This window comes from Bos grunniens, chromosome 3 (assembly GCF_055505025.1).
Source record: "Bos grunniens cultivar Pamir isolate PY7600 chromosome 3, Bosgru_T2T1.0, whole genome shotgun sequence".
Lineage (NCBI taxonomy): Eukaryota > Metazoa > Chordata > Mammalia > Artiodactyla > Bovidae > Bos > Bos grunniens.
The window spans coordinates 11,008,025-11,025,612 of record NC_141167.1 but is presented as its reverse complement, the minus strand read 5'-3'; the positions used below and the strand labels follow the sequence as shown (position 1 = coordinate 11,025,612).

Below are 17,588 nucleotides of genomic sequence, written 5' to 3'. Positions count from 1 at the left end.
TTTCTGTCCTTTATCGAGCCCATCTTTGCATGAAATGTTCCCTTGGTATCTCTAATTTTCTTGAAGAGATCTCTTCAAGAGATCTTTCCCATTTTGTTGTTTTCCTCTATTTCTTTGCATTGATCGCTGAGGAAGGCTTTCTTATCTCTTCTTGCTATTCTTTGGAACTCTGCATTCAGATGCTTGTATCTTTCCTTTTCTCCTTTGCTTTTCGCTTCTCTTCTTTTCACAGCTATTTGTTAAGGCCTCCTCAGACAGCCATTTTGCTTTTTTGCATTTCTTTTCCATGGGGATGGTCTTGATCCCTGTCTCCTGTACAATGTCACAAACCTCAGTCCATAAATATATAAATATATATAAATAAATAAATATATAAATAATATGTACAATATATACATTTCAGAAAACTTAGGAATTTTTGCCTAACTAAAAAATTTATGACATTTTAATACCACTTGTTTGACTTAGAATGAATAGAATGCTAGATTTCTAACTAAAAAAATAGATATGCAACAAGAAAAGTTTTACTGTATAGAACAGCAAACTATACACAGGAAACTATAATCAACATCTTGTAATAATCTATAATGGATAATAATTTCAAAAATATTATATCTGTATATGTATAACTGAATCACCTTGCTATGTACCTGAAACACTGTAAGTCAACTAAATGTCCATAAAATACATATATTAAAAAATAAATGTAAAAAGTTTAAAGATTCAGAGTATTAAAAAATCAGATTTTTTTAAAAACCAAGGAAAACTGTCTCTCTTCCCTGAAATCAAAGATAAATGAGCCAGATCCTTTCAGTTGGAATTAATTTTTCCCACTGTTATATTTCTAGACCATTTGATTTTACTTACACTATGATGATTAAAACTGGCTTGAAGCTTAAAGTTTTTCTGTTTGACTCCACTGCAAGTTAAGGCAAACTCACAATATTTGTATAGAAGAAATATCTGATAAATGCTGACTATTAATGCGAATAGAGAAGACAAGTTAAAATGAGGTTTATCATTAGAAATTGCCTGAACTTCCAAAATAAGTATCAGATATTAGAAGACCAAGCACAGGAGCAATATTCTAAGATATTAACATCCATATATAAATGGGTCACAACTATCAGATTATACACCAAAGAGCAAAATGAGACCAGAAACTTTGCGATAATGACAAAAAGCTTTTTATCCATCTCTCAAAGTATATATAATTTAAAAATACAGTGGCAACACAACTGAAAAGTTGACAGTAGCTTTTTCAAATGCTAAACTGTTCAGAAAATCTCTAGAATGTATTATACAAAATCAGAACCCAGTGGCTAGCTTTCTAAAAGCCATCATGGGAAAAAAGTTGTCAGAAAAGAATAATTTGTTGGGTCATCAATGATATGTGAAAGTTCAGTTCATTCGCTCAGTCATGTCTGACTCTTCGTGACTCCACGGACCAGCGCACGCCAGGCCTCCCTGTCCATCACTAACTCCCAGGGTTTACTCATACTCATTTCCATTGAGTCGGTGATGCCACGCAACCATCTCATCCTCTGTCCCCTTCTCCTCCCATCTTCAATCTTTCCCAGCATCAGGGTCTTTTCAAATGAGTCAGCTGGCCAAAGTATTGGAGTTTCAGCCTCCAACATCAGTCTTTCCAATGAACACTCAGGACTGATCTCCTTTAGGATGGACTGGCTGGATCTCCTTGCAGTCCAAGGGACTCTCAAGAGTCTTCTCCAACACCACAGTTCAAAAGCATCAATTCTTCGGCACTCAGCTTTCTTTACAGTCCAACTCTCACATCCCTACGTGACTACTGGAAAAACCATAGACTTAACTAGATGGACCTTTGTTGGCAAAGTAATGTCTCTGCTTTTTTTGCTTTTACAAAAATTCACCTGTACATTTCAACTACCTTAAACACTGTTTCCTCTATCTTTTCTTATGATTATATCTCTTCTTTCATCCATAAATCAAGAAGGTGGTAATTAAGGCTGGAAACCATTCTGGAATACATACTACTGAGTTCTAGTCAAAATCCTTTCTTTGAAGTGAGACGGACCTGGATTCAACTTCTGGTTTCATTATGTCCTGATGGTATAACCATGGCTAGCCTATTTTCCAAAAGAAGAATCTAAAGTAAACAATACTTCCCTCAAGGAGTAGTTGTAAAGATTAAATGAGGTGACGTATACAAGTGCATTTAGGACAATGCCTAGCGTACAGCAAGGACATAAATCTTAACTACTGTTATTATCATTATTATACACTCATAAATGGGATTTATCTATAGGCTATTTTGAACTAAATGTTTTTCCATCCTAAAATTTTATTGACCTTCTACCAACAAGCTGATTATTATACAACAGGAATTTTTATTTGGGGACCAGGGGCTTCCCCAGTGGCTCAGTCACTAAAGAATCTGCCTTCAATGCAAGAGACCCGGGTTCACTTTCTCGGGAAATAAGTCTATCATTAAAACTATTACTTGTGAGATCATTTAAATACAAAAATAATAAACAAAATACAAATAAATGGAGAAGGAAATGGAAATGGCAACCCACTCTAGTATTCTTTCCTGGGAAATCCCATGGACAGAGGAGCCTGGTGGGCTATAGTCCATGGGGTTGCAAAGAGTCAGACACAACTAAACAACTGAGCACACAGGCTTTGACAACAAGTATTAAAAAAAAATATGATCATGAAACAGGGATTTGTATGTTATTTTTCTGGAAACATTAAGAACCAGAAATTATATCAAAACTTAGTTTTTTTCCTAAACTGCACAGAGTTTCAGAGTTAACAAGTTTAACAAGCCCACAGACTTGGTATTTAAACACAAGTAAAGCTTTTAGACTTAGTGGCTGAATAACAGCAAAAGCTTTTAGAAACTTCCTGACTGGCTAATACTTAAAATTACTCTTGCACTTTCATTGACCTGAAAGTCTGCAGATGTGCTTTTCTTTTTTATTTCCTTTAAAATTATACCAACCTCCCTGAGATAGAGTCTTCTCCTTCTCCTCATCTTCTGCAATCATTTCTGCCATTTCAAGGAGATCAGCTTCAAAAGGATGTGAGGGAAGCTTTTCCTTAATGTCCTCAATACTCTCAGTGACTTTATCTTCGTTACCCATTGAGGATGGAATAAGCATAGGGACAGGCATCTGAAAGACCAAGGACAGACTAAAGAGTTTCTCGGGAAATGGTCTATCATCAAAACTATTACTTGTGAGATCATTTAAATACAAAAATAATAAACAAATCCAAGATATTCTATGGCCAACAATTAAAACAGCCTTGCTAGTTTGTTTTTATAAGACTACAGTCTCTTAAATAAAAACTCAGTAAGTGCTTTTCAGACACTCAAAAAAAGTATCTCTGAATCCTTTAAAAGAATAATTAAGCAATTCATTTTTATTTTTGATTATATTTCTTGTTTAATATTTTCACACAAGTGTTTCTCGTAAGAATTCAGTACCAAGAAAATATGTATTTTCTGATAAAAAATGAATACATTTTTCTTTCATAAAAAGTGAGAATCCTGGAAATCACAGTACTCCTCTTTTCAGCCATGCTAGAATATAAGATTCTAACACACACCATTTCCAATCTTTTTCTATGTTAGTGGCCTTATTGTGTTTAAAATATTTTATTTTATTTTATTCTTTTTTGAAGTAAAGTTTTTTTATTGTTTACTTTTTATTTGAAAAAAAAAAGTAGTACAATAAATTATAAAGACAGCACGGAGTTCTGATGCACACTTCACTTGGCTTAGTGATAACAGCTAACATAAATAACCACATTATCAATCATAATCTTATCTGAGAAGGCAGGATACAATCAGGAGCTGTCCTTTATATATTCCATGTTCAAGTAATTAAAGTAATATGATGATATCCAACATGAGTCAGGTATATTTTACCAACAAGTGAGAAGTTTTTATGGAGCTGCTAAATCTTAATTGAGAAAAACGTGCACTAGATTAGCCTTAACCTCTCAATGATTACTCACTGGAACTGGAATTCCAAATGGGACTGGTGCATACTGAGTATAAAGATGAAGAGGTACAGGTACAAACACTGGTACTGGAACTGGCACCACAATAATTTGGGGCTGAGCTGGAGTGTCTTCTAATAAAAACAAAAATAAAAGCAAAAACCCACACAAAAACAAAGAGGGTTAGAAACAACATTCTAATAAAAAAATTTTTTTTGTACTTCAAAAGAAATATCTATGATACTAGGGTGCTTCCCAGGTGACTCAGTGGGTAAAGAATCTGCCTGCAATGCAGGAGACACAGGTTCGATCTCTGGGTAGGGAAGATCCCCAGGAGGAGGGCATGTTAACCCACTCCAGTATTCTTGCCCGGAGAATCCCATGGAGAGAGGAGCCTGGTGGGCTACAGTCCATAGGGTGCAAAGAGTCAGACATGACTGAAGTGACTGAGCATGTACCCCAGACCCATGATACTAGGAGTTCATAGAAAGGAGAAATTGTGAAGAAAGGCTTGAGTATAAAGCACTAACAAAAAGTGGGCAACACAATAATTATCAATGACACAAGAATAAGATGAATGGTGGCTATAACTCGATGAATAAATGAACAGTGATCTTAGAAGGGAGGTATAGAAAACTTAACATGAATAGTAGTGTATGTTAAAGAGGAGACTGAATATATAGAAGGGCCCTTTTCATAAGGCTATAATACACATTTAAAATCATTTCTAGTAAACAGTAGGAAGTACTACAAATTGTTTAGCACAAAGTAATGGTATAAAATTTGCATTTTAAAAGATTAATTTAAAAAAAAAAAAGATTAATTTTGCTGCCATCTTTGGATGGAATACAAAGTATACAAAGCAACTACAATATATAGAGCTAAGACAATGAGGGCCTGAACTAGGGTGGTTATGATAGCTGCAGAAAAAGAGTAAGTATTCACAGCAGAGGGTCCAAGATATTAAAAAATTAAATAGAACTTGGACACTAACTTATACATGAGTAAGGAAAAAATGGGAAGGATGGAGGTAGGAGTCATTCAATTATTTAACAACCATCTAAAGTCTTTTCTGTAGGCCAGAAACATATGCTGGATAACTGTAAAATCATTAATGCAAGAGAAAGGTATTTCTAGTAAGGAGAACTGAAAAGTTGACAATTTGTCTAGGGTCAGAAGGGGGGAATAACATGGGATCAATTTTACCATGGTACAGTGGACATAAAAAAAAAGTTACGATTAGAGACGTCTGATAACCACGCGGCTGTTTTTCAGTCACCCAGTTGCGTCCAACTCTTTGAAACCCCATGGACTGTAGCACACCAAGCCTCCTTGTCCCTCACCATCTCCTGGAGTTTGCCCAAGTTCATGCCAACTGCATCGGGCATGCCGTCCAGCCAACTCATCCTCTGACGCCCTCCTCTCCTTCCATCTCATCCTTTGATGCCCTCTTCTCCTTCTGCCCTTGATCTTTCCCAGCACTGGGGACTTTTCCAATGAGTCGTCTGTACGTGTCAGATGACCAAAATACTGAAGCTTCAGCTTTAGCATCACTCCTTCCAGTGAATATTCAGGGCTGATCTCCCTTAAGATTGATCTCCTTGCTCTCCAAGGGACTTTCAGGAGTCTTCTCCTGCACCACAGTTCGAAGGCAACAACTCTTTGGTGTTCTGCCTTCTTTATGGTCCAGCTCTCACAACCATACATGACCACGGGGAAGACCAGAGCCTTGATTATACGGACCTTTGTTGGCAAAGTAATGTCTCTGCTTTTCACCACGCTGTCTAGGTCTGTCATCTCTTTCCTGCCAAGAAGCAATCATCTTCTGATTTCATGGCTGCAGTCACCATATGCAGTTATTTTGGAGCCCCAAAAAAGGAAGATCTGTCACTACTTCCATCTTTTCCCCTTCTATTTATCATGCAGTAACCAAGCTACATGGTGGTAAACTAGGTCACTATTTTGGGACTGACATGTACAAACTGCTATATTTAAAATAAATATCCAACAAGGACCTACTGCAAAAAAATATTAAAAATAATTTTTTAAAAAGGTACTATTGACACAATAAAAATACAGGACTATCTTATCTATAGCCTTGCTATACAACATGGTTCATGAACCAGCACTGATATTACTCAGGAACTTTAAAGATGCAGAACCTCAGCTCCACTAAATCATAATCTACATAGCAACATTCCCAAGTAATTCATATGCATGTTCATGTTTGAGAAGTACTGCCTAGAGGATAACCTTCCAGGTCTAAGAATCTAAGATTCCTTTCTATTTTAAAAATTCTGGGATTTTCAGATGGCAGCATAAGGAGCTCCAGAGATCCATTCTTTAGGGAAACAAGCAAAGCTGGTGAAAATCTAAAAAATAACCATTTAAATTATTTTGAAATTGTCCAAAGGGTACACATCAAATGGAGAAATGTTTAAGAAAATCTACTAAATACAGTAAGAACAGTAGGAGTCTATGACATTTGATCTACCACCTGCTCCACATCCCTGCTTCACCCAGCTCAATATGACAGAAACTCTACTCTGGAATGGATGTCACCAACAAGAATGGGCTGCTCTTCCTTCAGCTCCCAATTCAAGGTTACTGTATCTCACCAGGAGGGGCAGGCCACCATTATCTCTTATTCCCTCAAACTCCAGGACAGAAAGGTTAATTTCCTAGTGCGTATCACTACCACCCATAAAGAGAAAACCTACTACAGGAATTAAAACTCAACATTCAAAAAACTAAGATCCTGGCATCCGGTCCCATCACTTCATGGCAAACAGATGCAGAAACAATGGAAACAGTGACAGATTTTATTTTCTTGTGCTCCACAATCACTGTGGACGGTGACTGCAGCCATAAAATTAAAAGATGCCTGATCCTTAGGAGAAAAGCTATGACAAACCTAGACAGCATATTCAAATGCAGAGACATTACTTTGCCAACAACGGTCCGTAGAGTCAAAGCTATGGTTTTTCCAGTAGTGACGTAGGGATGTGAGAGGTGGACCAAAAAGAAGGCTTAGTGCTGAAGAATTGATGCTTTCGAACTGTGGTGTTGGAGAAAACTCTTGAGTCTCTCAGATTGCAAGGAGATCCACCCAGTCAATCCTAAAGGAAATCAATCCTGAATATTCACTGGAAGGACTGATGCCGCAGCTCCAATACTTTGGCCACCTGATGTGAAGAACTGACTCATTGGAAAAGACCCTGATGCTGGGAAAGATTGAAGGCAGGAGGAGAAGGGGACAACCCAGGACAAGATGGTTGGATGTCATCACTGACTCAATGGACATGAGTTTGAGCAAACTCCAGGAGATGGTGAAGGACAGGGAAGCCTGGTGTGCTGCAGTCCATGGGGCTGCAAAGGGTCAGACATGACTGAGGAACTGAACATCAACAACTACAGGAACAGCAAGGCTATCAAAGCCAGGGTCTGAACAACCTTCATCCCAGTTCACCTGTAGGGCAGAGATTCCATGCTAGCAGAGGCCAGCTAAGAAGGTCAGAAGCTCACACTGTGCCCACAATCCAGAAAAGCAGTAGGTCAAAGAAGGAAGAGGCAGTTTATAAGAAAAGAAAGCCCTAAAGCTCTTCCCAAAAGAACTGACTTTATTTGAAACAGAGTGTGGAAAAGTCCAAACCTAAGGGTACTCTTTGTCATCAAGATGAAAAAAAGATGTCCTTTTCATTATAGGGGACTGGAATGCAAAAGTAGGAAGTCAAGAAATACCTGGAATAACAGGCAAATTTGGCCTTGGAATACGGAATGAAGCAGGGCAAAGACTAATAGAGTTTTGCCAAGAAAATGCACTGGTCACAGCAAACACCCTCTTCCAACAACACAAGAGAAGACTCTACACATGGACATCACCAGATGGTCAACACCGAAATTAGATTGATTACATTCTTTGCAGCCAAAGATGGAGAAGCTCTATACAGTCAACAAAAACAAGACCAGGAGCTGACTGTGGCTCAGATCATGAACTCCTTCTTGCCAAATTCAGACTTAAACCAAAGAAGTAGGGAAAACCACTAGACCATTCAGATATGACCTAAATCAAATCCCATATGATTATACAGTGGAAGTGAGAAATAGATTTAAGGGACTAGATCTGATAGAGTGCCTGATGAACTACGGACAGAGGTTCGTGACATTGTACAGGAGATAGGGATCAAGATGAACCCCATGGAAAAGAAATGCAAAAATGAGGAGGCCTTACAAATAGCTGTGAGAAGAGAAGCGAAAAGCAAAGAAGAAAAGGAAAGATATAAGCATTTGAATGTAGAGTTCCAAAGAATAGCAAGAAGAGATAAGAAAGCCTTCCTCAGCGATCAATGCAAAGAAATAGAGGAAAACAACAGAATGGGGAAGACTAGACATCTCTTCAAGAAAATTAGATACCAAGGGAACATTTCATGCAAAGATGGGCTCGATAAAGGACAGAAATGGTATAGACCTAACAGAAGCAGAAGATATTAAGAGGTGGCAAGAAGACACAGAAGAACTGTATAAAAAAGACCTTCACGACCCAGATAATCACGATGGTGTGATCACTCACCTAGAGCCAGACATCCTGGAATGTGAAGTCAAGTGGGCCTTAGAAAGCATCACTACAAACAAAGCTAGTAGAGTTGATGGAATTCCAGTTGAGCTATTTCAAATCCTGAAAGATGATGCTGTGAAAGTGCTGCACTCAATTTGCCAGCAAATGTGGAAAACTCAGCTGTGGCCACAGGACTGGAAAAGGTCAGTTTTCATTCCAATCCCTAAGAAAGGCAATGCCAAAGAATGCTCAAACTACCGCACAATTGCACTCATCTCACACGCTAGTAAAGTAATGCTCAACATTCTCCAAGCCACGCTTCAGCTATATGCAAATCATGAACTTCCTGATGTTCAAGCTGGTTTTAGAAAAGGCAGAGGAACCAGAGATCAAATTGCCAACATCCTCTGGATCATCGAAAAGGCAAGAGAGTTCCAGAAAAACATCTATTTCTGCTTTATTGACTATGCCAAAGCCTTTGACTGTGTGGATCACAATAAACTGTGGAAAATTCTGAACGAGATGGGAATACCAGACCACCTGACCTGTCTTTTGAGAAACCTATATACAGGTCAGGAAGCAACAGTTAGATCTGGACATGGAACAACAGACTGGTTCCAAGTAGGAAAAGGAGTACATCAAGGCTGTATACTGTCACCCTGCTTATTTAACTTCTATGCAGAGTGTATCATGAGAAACGCTGGGCTGGAAGAAGCACAAGCTGGAATCAAGATTGCTGGGAGAAATATCAATAACCTCAGATATGCAGATGACACCACCCTTATGGCAGAAAGTAAAGAGGAACTAAAAAGCCTCTTGATGAAAATGAAAGTGGAGAGTGAAAAAGTTGGTTTAAAGCTCAACATTCAGAAAATGAAGATCAGGGCATCTGGTCCCATCACTTCATGGGAAACAGATGGGGAAACAGTGGAAACAGTGTCAGAGTTTTATCTTTTTGGGCTCCCAAATTACTGCAGATGGTGACTGCAGCCATGAAATTAAAAGACGCTTACTCCTTGAAAAAGTTATGACCAACCTAGATAGCATATTGAAAAGCAGAGACATTACTTTGCCAACAAAGGTCCGTCTAGTCAAGGCTATGGTTTTTCCAGTGGTCATGTATGCATGTGAGAGTTGGACTGTGAAGAAAGCTGAGTGCCGAAGAACTGATGCTTTTGAACTGTGGTGTTGGAGAAGACTCTTGAGAGTCCCTTGGACTGCAAGGAGATCCAATCAATCCATTCTGAAGGAGATCAGCCCTGGGATTTCTTTGGAAGGAATGATGCTAAAGCTGAAACTCCAATACTTTGGCCAGCTCATGCGAAGAGTTGACTCATTGGAAAAGACTCTGATGCTGGGAGGGATTGGGGGCAGGAGAAGAAGGGGACGACAGAGGATGAGATGGATGGATGGCATCACTGACTCGATGGACGTGTGAGTCTGAGTGAACTCCAGGAGCTGGTGATGGACAGGGAGGCCTGGCGTGCTGCGATTCACGCGGTCGCAAAGGGTCAGACACGACTGAGCGACTGAACTCAACTGAACTGAAGGGTGCTCTGGAAAATAATAGTTCCTCTTAACTAAGACCCTGTATATATAATTCCAAAAGCTATGGAATTTGGATATATTTCCCATAATAAATAACTGTCATGAATAATGAAATGAAATGAAGCATTCATGGTATGGTATTATCAACTACCTTTCCTCTGCCATAACTAAGGTACTGAAAACACCTAACCCACGGGGATACTGTAAGGACTCAATTGTGCAATGTATATAAGCAATGAAATACATCACCTATGAAATAAAAGACACAATTAATGTAAGCACATACCACATTCCTTTCCTTTAGGAAAAATTAAACAAAGAAAACACAAGGAACATACCTGTCTGGCATTCTTTGTTTTGTGTATGTGGTTTGCAAGAGGTGGCCTTGGTCTGTGTGATGGGTTTGCACAATAAAGCTTTATTCTTCAGAAGTCTTGGAGGCTGGGAAGGTGGCAGTTTTAGGACATCTGTTTGTGTACTTGCCTAGTAAAAAAATACATCAGAAACGAAAAGCTTACTAATTATGAGAAATATTGTATAATATCATTGGAGAAGGAAATGGCCACCCACTCCAGTATTTTTGCCTGGAGAATCCTATGGACAGAAGAGCCTGGTAAGCCCCAGTCCACGGGGTCACACAGAGTCAGACACGACTGAGCGACTAACACTTCACTACATAATGTTACATTTCAAAGTATTATAATTTCAAAAGAAATGCTATAATGGAATCACATGGAAGACACAGAATATAAATATTCAATTAAATATGTAAGAAATACAAAATTCCTAAAATATCAACAGCAATAAAGGAATACCTTGATAACTACATATTAACTCTGAATGTATCTAATTACCAGTTCTATTAACCAAGAAAAATACCATTTGTATTAATGAAATATTGTTGATCAGTAACAATGATGGTTGAGCTTAAAATCAGAACTGTTTTTTCTTGACTGGGTTAAATCTTAGAAGAACCAGTTTCAAGGTAACTAGAAATAATAATATCACTCATGATCCTATAAGTAACTTGAGAAAAGATGATATGATAATTGTCCCAGAAACTAGGAAAGACTTTAGAAATGCCACTGTTCTAGTCCTAAGTTTTTCTCATTATTGATTTTGTCCTTAAGAGACAAAAATATTTAGCTTTAAAAAAAAAAAGAATGCTTATTTATAGCATAATCTTCACTGAATGGGAAACAAGCTACTTTCTACAAATACTTCATCTACAATCTGACTACATTACAAAATGCCCCAAATCCTTGTATGCCTAAATGCTATAAGATTTAATTCTATACAATTAAAACAAAAATTTTCAGTAACTATATAAAGCATTCAAAAAAACTGAAGTGCATAAAAGACCTAATTAAATAACCAGGAAATCCTGTTCCTGAACAAGATTAAATGAACTCATGAAATTTATTTTATATAATAAATAAAAAATGAATAAGGGCAAATCAGCTTAGACATATTCATTCTGCATAAGATGGAAAAGACAGTAGCAATAACAATAAAAATAATAAAACTTACATCCCCAATGATTTTTGCTGTTACTGTTGGAACTGCACCTGATATAAATAAAAATATAAAATTTAGGATCTTATTATTTAAACACTAGCATTAACAGCTGATTTTCAGAAAACAAACACAAAGTTTTATAATAAAAATATGTATTATCTTTTATTTTATTCAGGGGAAGAGTAGCATCTAAAGTATTATACAAGAAAAATAGATTTGGAAACTACAAAAACACTGTTTAATGCCAAAGCAGCACATAGGGAACCACCGTTCCTAATATGAATGTGACAAACACATGACAATGATTACAGACAGAAAAAAGGTAGAGGACCACTGTCGTCAACCTCAAAAAGGCTAAATAACTGCTGTCAAATCAAGCCATACCTTGTAAGACACTGTTAGAATTCACTGTGGGCTGAGCAGCAGGAGCACTTGCTAATGATACCACATTAGCTATAACTGGAGTTGAATCTTTTCTTAGAGATGGCGGCCCTGCTGAAGCAGCTGGCACCATGGAAATACTTGCTGATTAAAATAAACAAAAATAAGAAAACCTCATGTAATTTATATGAACATACATAGAAACCAACATCTTAAGATGGTTAAACAATGCTTTTATGTTAGAGTAAAATAGATTAAAGAGTCACTTCAAGATTAACTGTATTTTTTTCTATTTTTAAATTACTAAACCTTAAAAGTATTCCATGTACTTTCGCTTGCCTAACTATGCATGTGGTATATACAAAAGGCTATGTGGTTTAGATTCCATGTTCTTTGTTATAATCTTAAGTGCTTTTCTAAAGAAGTCAAGATGTGTATCTTCAACTATAAAACGTTACCTGCCATTCTTTCCCATAAAGTTCTTACAGAGTTTATTTGACTAAATATGCTCAGAGAAAACTGAAAGAATTTAGGGCATTAACCTAAGGTGTTAAACAAAAGGGATCTACATGTTAATGTGATTTGAACAGAATGAAATCTACAATTCATGAAATTATTTACAACTATTTAAAGTTCTCAATCTGTGGAAGAGTAGTTAGTCCCTGGCATTGACCTAAGACTCAAGTTTAATTTTACCTGCATTGTTTTGTGAAGGTGGGTCACACATACTTTGCTGATTACAGAACATCAAAATACAAAGCAGGTTACAGAAATGTTTCATTTCTCCCCGCCATTTCAAGGACTCACTGAGCTTACCCTGTCGCTTACAACCATCACATTTTGCCATCTGAAAAAAGAAACAGAAGACAGTAAAGAAGTAAGAAATAAATTATCTATGGACTGATTAAATAAAAGGTCCCAGGTAACGAGTGAGGAAATCTGCTTAGAATTTAGATCACTAAAAGGAAGGTTAACTATCCTGGAGGGAGGGGCAATATACAGTAGGGGACTAAGAGGTACAAACTACTATGCAGAAAATAAGCTATAAAGATATTGTACACCACAGGGAATATAGGCAATATTTTATAATTATAAGTGAAGTATAACCTTTCCAAATTGTTAATCACTGTATTGCACACCTAGTACTTTACTATAATACTATAATTCAGCTTTTTTTAAGAAAAAATGAAGGTTAATGATTCTGAAATTGGAAATTATGTCAACAATCTTATACAATATTAAAAAAAGTCACATTATAGAGATGCCAAAAATAGCAATTTTTAAAAAGTGAAATGGAAATAGATTGATCCTCCTTAAACACGTCAGAAGACTATTTTAAAGTGAATAATTATAATTTTAAATATTTTAATGTTTTAAGACATATGTCTTCTACAAGGAAATTAAAAAACAAAAGCAATGTAATTTCAGTAACATTAAAGTCTTTTTAAATCCTACATTAATACTTAACACTGAAAATCATTAATTGCCCTTTATACTATTTGAAAGAAAAAAAGAAGGGAAAAATGTGCCCTAACTTGAAAAACCAGGAATGTGAATCATATTTACCTGACAGAGCAAAACTGTATATTTGGACATGCATTCTTCACAACAAAACTCTTCTACTTTCCCCCCTAAATTATTCTGTACCAATTTGGGAGATGTCTGTAAACAATAACTGCACATTTTACAGTGATTTCCCCAGCGTTTTGCCAAGTCATGTTTATAAAGCAATTTGCAACCTAAAAAAATCAGAGAAGGTAAAATTAACATTAGAGAGAATAGTAAGTATTTACATCTTTAATTTAAATGCCCTATGATAAAGTTTGCACAGTTGGGTTCTCACCAATTAGTAGATCAAGAAATCAATTTAGAGGATTGATACTACCATTTTCTTTTTTTAAACAAAATAAGACAGCAGAGCAAAATATTACAGTCCATCATATATAATAAAAGTCAGTTTTGTTTTATAAAACTTGTTTTCTTTGGGTATGTGATCATACACTGGGTCACAATGTAAAATGTATGTTTTCTGCATGTGGTCAAGAGGTTTGAAAGCCACTAGACTAGGAGGTTACTTCTGCATGGTTTTAGAGTAAAACAAAACATTCTAAACTTACAGTCATCTAAATAAGGAAGACATGCTGATTTGCATATTCAGAAATATAATGGATGTTTAAAAAAAAAAGTATAATCTTAGGATGCTACGAAAATTTAAGCAGTTCCTTTTAGAAATAAATATAAGAACTAAAAGATGCTCATCAATCTAATAACATTAAACATTTCTCCCATCACCATCATTTTTGCTATATACTGTGAAGATCTTTTCCTTCATTTTAACATCTTTATAATATGAAGGATTATACCAGAAAAGAGTGAACAAGTATAAACAAAACAAAAGGTTTTGGTGTTATATACAAAGGATGAAATAGATAAAACTTACACAGTGACAGCTTAAATTATCAACTACTTTTCAAATAACCAACATGCTCGGTAGGGAAGATAATCTTCTATCTTTACCTTCACTACAGAATGACTTGTCAGCCCCTGAGAATCGTACAGTCTCCTTTATAATTTTCTCAATTTTACAATATTCACACATTGCCATTACATTATTTATTTTCTTATATTCATCAGAACAATTTTTGCCACAGAACTGAAACATTTTACCCTGCAAAGAAATAAGATTAAGTACTAATTAAACATTTGGCTTTTATCTTGGGGAAATCTTTATCTCTCTTTCAAAGAAACAGTGTAATTTTGAAAGGTGAAAAGCCAGAAGTAAGTTTACAAATTGATCATTTTATACCCAAACTCTCTATCACGCTCCTATACTTTACCTTATAGTCGAGAAGTTCTGGTTTTGTGGCAAAAAGACGGTTACAGTGCTGACACTTGAGTTTTACAACACTTCGTGCAAACCCCACATGTTGGGATTGGGCAGCAAGACGCTGGAGACCAGCTGCAGCAGAGCTGCTGATGGAAGTGGGAGAAACAGCAGAGGTGTTACCCCCTCCTGCTGACACTGTTGAACCTGTAGGGATGCTTACAATTACTTGGCCCTGAGACAAGGGCACTACTGAAGAATTCATTCCTGCTGGTTTGTTGAACAAATTCTGAAAGAAGAAACAAATAAAAAGATCAATCTACTCACTTTTTCAAATAAGAGGGCACTGAGTACCTACCTATATCAAGCACGGTTCTAGGCACTTAACATACATTTGTGAACAGGCAAAAATCCCTGCCTTTCAGTAGCTTATAATTGAATGGGGGGAGTGTTATTTACATCCAAAAAATAAAATAATTTAACTAATGATAATCTTTAAAGATAATATCCTCCCAATAGATAATCTAGGTAATAATAGTATCATTTAATTTCACAGGAAGCAATTAAATAACATGCATCCAAATAGAGGATGGACCAAAGAACCCTAGTTTATTTACTAAAACTGAGACAGAAATGTCGGCAATCCAGGCAGGTAGCAAACACCTAATAAGTTTACTTCACTATTGTAGGCTACTAACTGGCTGGAGAAAAGGAAGAGTCCTGAAGCCATACCTGGAAAGCTACCACACAACTGTAGCTGCAGAAGTTGCGTATACTTCCATCTGACATGGCTAGGTGATACTGAGGGATTGCTGAGGTTTTACAACTGTTACACTGAACTTGTACACCTTAGCAAATCAAAATAAAAGCTAATGAGTAATACATACAAATGTATGAGAAAGTACAATACATGAAAATTCAAGGGCCAAGTCATGTTGCAGGAACTAAAATTAAACTTAGTTACCTCACATGTAGACAAAAACTAACAATGCTAAATGATGATTTAAAGTTGTCACGGTCTACACCCTAAAACTAAAAAATAACAAATCTTGAAATAAATTAGGTGTGAATAAAGTACATTTAAAAAGCCCTAAATTCTTTTGGTAAGGAAGATGTACAAATAGGCAAGCAAGTAAAATAAACATAAAACACGCAATCAAGATAATAGGTGATATTTTACAACACAGATCTGATATATTTTAATTTGCATTAAAATCAATTAAATATGGACAAAAATCTGTACTACAAAAACAAAGCAATAATCATAATTTTTTCAAATATTATATTTATAAAGTTTATGAAACCAATATTACCTGCAGAAGTAACCATTTTAACTCTGTAAGCAGATAAGCAATTAACAGAACAGAAAAGCTCTGTCTTTCCCAAGCTATTGGTATTTTCAATCATTTCTGCTGAGGATCTCAATGATTTGCAAAGCGCACACGGTGTAATTTTGGCTGATTTCTATTAAGAGAATAAAATAACATTCATTTTTACCAAATTACAAGTGAAAGCATAATTCTTTTAAATGTTTATACTTAACACTGTTGAAATATTTTAAATTAGTGGCTTCCAAACTTTTATGATTACAATCCTCAGTAAGAAATATATTTTAGATTTCTGATGTTTTGTGGTTGTGTATTAAATAAGCATGTACATAAAACTGAAAAGTTTCATAAAATAATATATATAGTGATAAGCTTGATATTTTTCCTTTCTACTCATCTTCATTAAAAAACAATGCTCTTTAGCAACTAATTTTGGGATCTATTAATTCATTGCAACTACTGTTTTAAAAACATTATTTTAGACTTCCCTCTCAGATTGTAAAGAATCTGCCTGGAATGTGGGAGACCTGGGTTTGATTCCTGAGTTGGGGAGATCCCTGGGAGAAGGAAATGGCAACCCACTCCAGTATTCTTGCCAGGAGAATCCCGTGGACACAGGAGCCTGGTGGGTTACAGGTCTGTGGGGTCACAAAGAGTCAGACACACTGAGTGACTAACACTTTCTTTCACTTCAAGATAAGCATAAGGGGTTAAGTACAAACTATTCAGTATTATGTATAAAGTAAATTAGCTATAAGAATATACCATACAAAACTCCAACCAAACAAATCCCCCCCCACTATTTTAAAAATTACACAACAGAGAATTCATGCTCTTACTCTCTTCAAAACATTGGAAGAACTTTCCCACAAAAGGTGCTGCATATAGCAATGAAATGTGAATCCAAGGAAATCAATAAACTTACCAGAAAAATTCATTTTCAAATATACTACCTCTAACAATAACAAAGCACAGGGAATTCCCTGGCAGTTCAATGGTTAAGACTCCACACTTCCACTGCAGGGGCCATGGGTTTGATCCCTGGTCAGGGAACTAAGATCCCACATGCCACATGGCACAGCCAAAAAATAAATTAATAATAACAGCAAAGCACACTCTAAGCAATAAAGTGAGAAGAAACTCTGGATATCCCAAGTGTCCAATACAGACAATGAAAGAATCTGTTATCTTAAGTTCCCACTCTGTGAATCAGTAGTAAATAATGCTAAATACTATTAACATGTCATACATTCAGGATAACTTATACAGTATATCTAGCACCAATTAAAAGATTTCAAGATTCCTATGTAAGACTTGCTATTAAAATAAATACATGTTCAAGTGAGCACATTCTTGCATTCTGGAATGTCTTCAGCATCTCCAACCCCATTTGTCCTTTCTTCCTCCATCAAGGCTACAAATACAAACTTCATTTGTAAGAATT

The 17,588-nt window shown here is 36.1% G+C and overlaps 1 protein-coding gene across 16 annotated transcripts in view; it reads right to left on the bottom strand.

Moving 5' to 3' along the window:
- ZMYM4 (zinc finger MYM-type containing 4) overlaps positions 1 to 17,588 on the bottom strand; it is a 165,852-nt gene that overhangs the window by 43,304 nt on the left and 104,960 nt on the right. For 14 of the 16 annotated variants that reach the window (XM_086378680.1, XM_086378702.1, XM_086378787.1 and 11 more), the window contains 11 exons: positions 16,130 to 16,280; positions 15,549 to 15,664; positions 14,830 to 15,105; positions 14,510 to 14,660; positions 13,559 to 13,731; positions 12,689 to 12,839; positions 11,996 to 12,136; positions 11,624 to 11,661; positions 10,432 to 10,576; positions 4,006 to 4,124; positions 2,987 to 3,158 (listed from right to left, as the gene is read on the bottom strand). In XM_086378680.1, the coding sequence (XP_086234806.1) occupies positions 2,987 to 3,158; positions 4,006 to 4,124; positions 10,432 to 10,576; positions 11,624 to 11,661; positions 11,996 to 12,136; positions 12,689 to 12,839; positions 13,559 to 13,731; positions 14,510 to 14,660; positions 14,830 to 15,105; positions 15,549 to 15,664; positions 16,130 to 16,280 (1,633 nt within the window). The remainder of the gene's footprint in view (positions 1 to 2,986; positions 3,159 to 4,005; positions 4,125 to 10,431; positions 10,577 to 11,623; positions 11,662 to 11,995; positions 12,137 to 12,688; positions 12,840 to 13,558; positions 13,732 to 14,509; positions 14,661 to 14,829; positions 15,106 to 15,548; positions 15,665 to 16,129; positions 16,281 to 17,588) is intronic. The other 2 variants (XM_086378691.1, XM_086378707.1) reach the window with 1 other exon arrangement.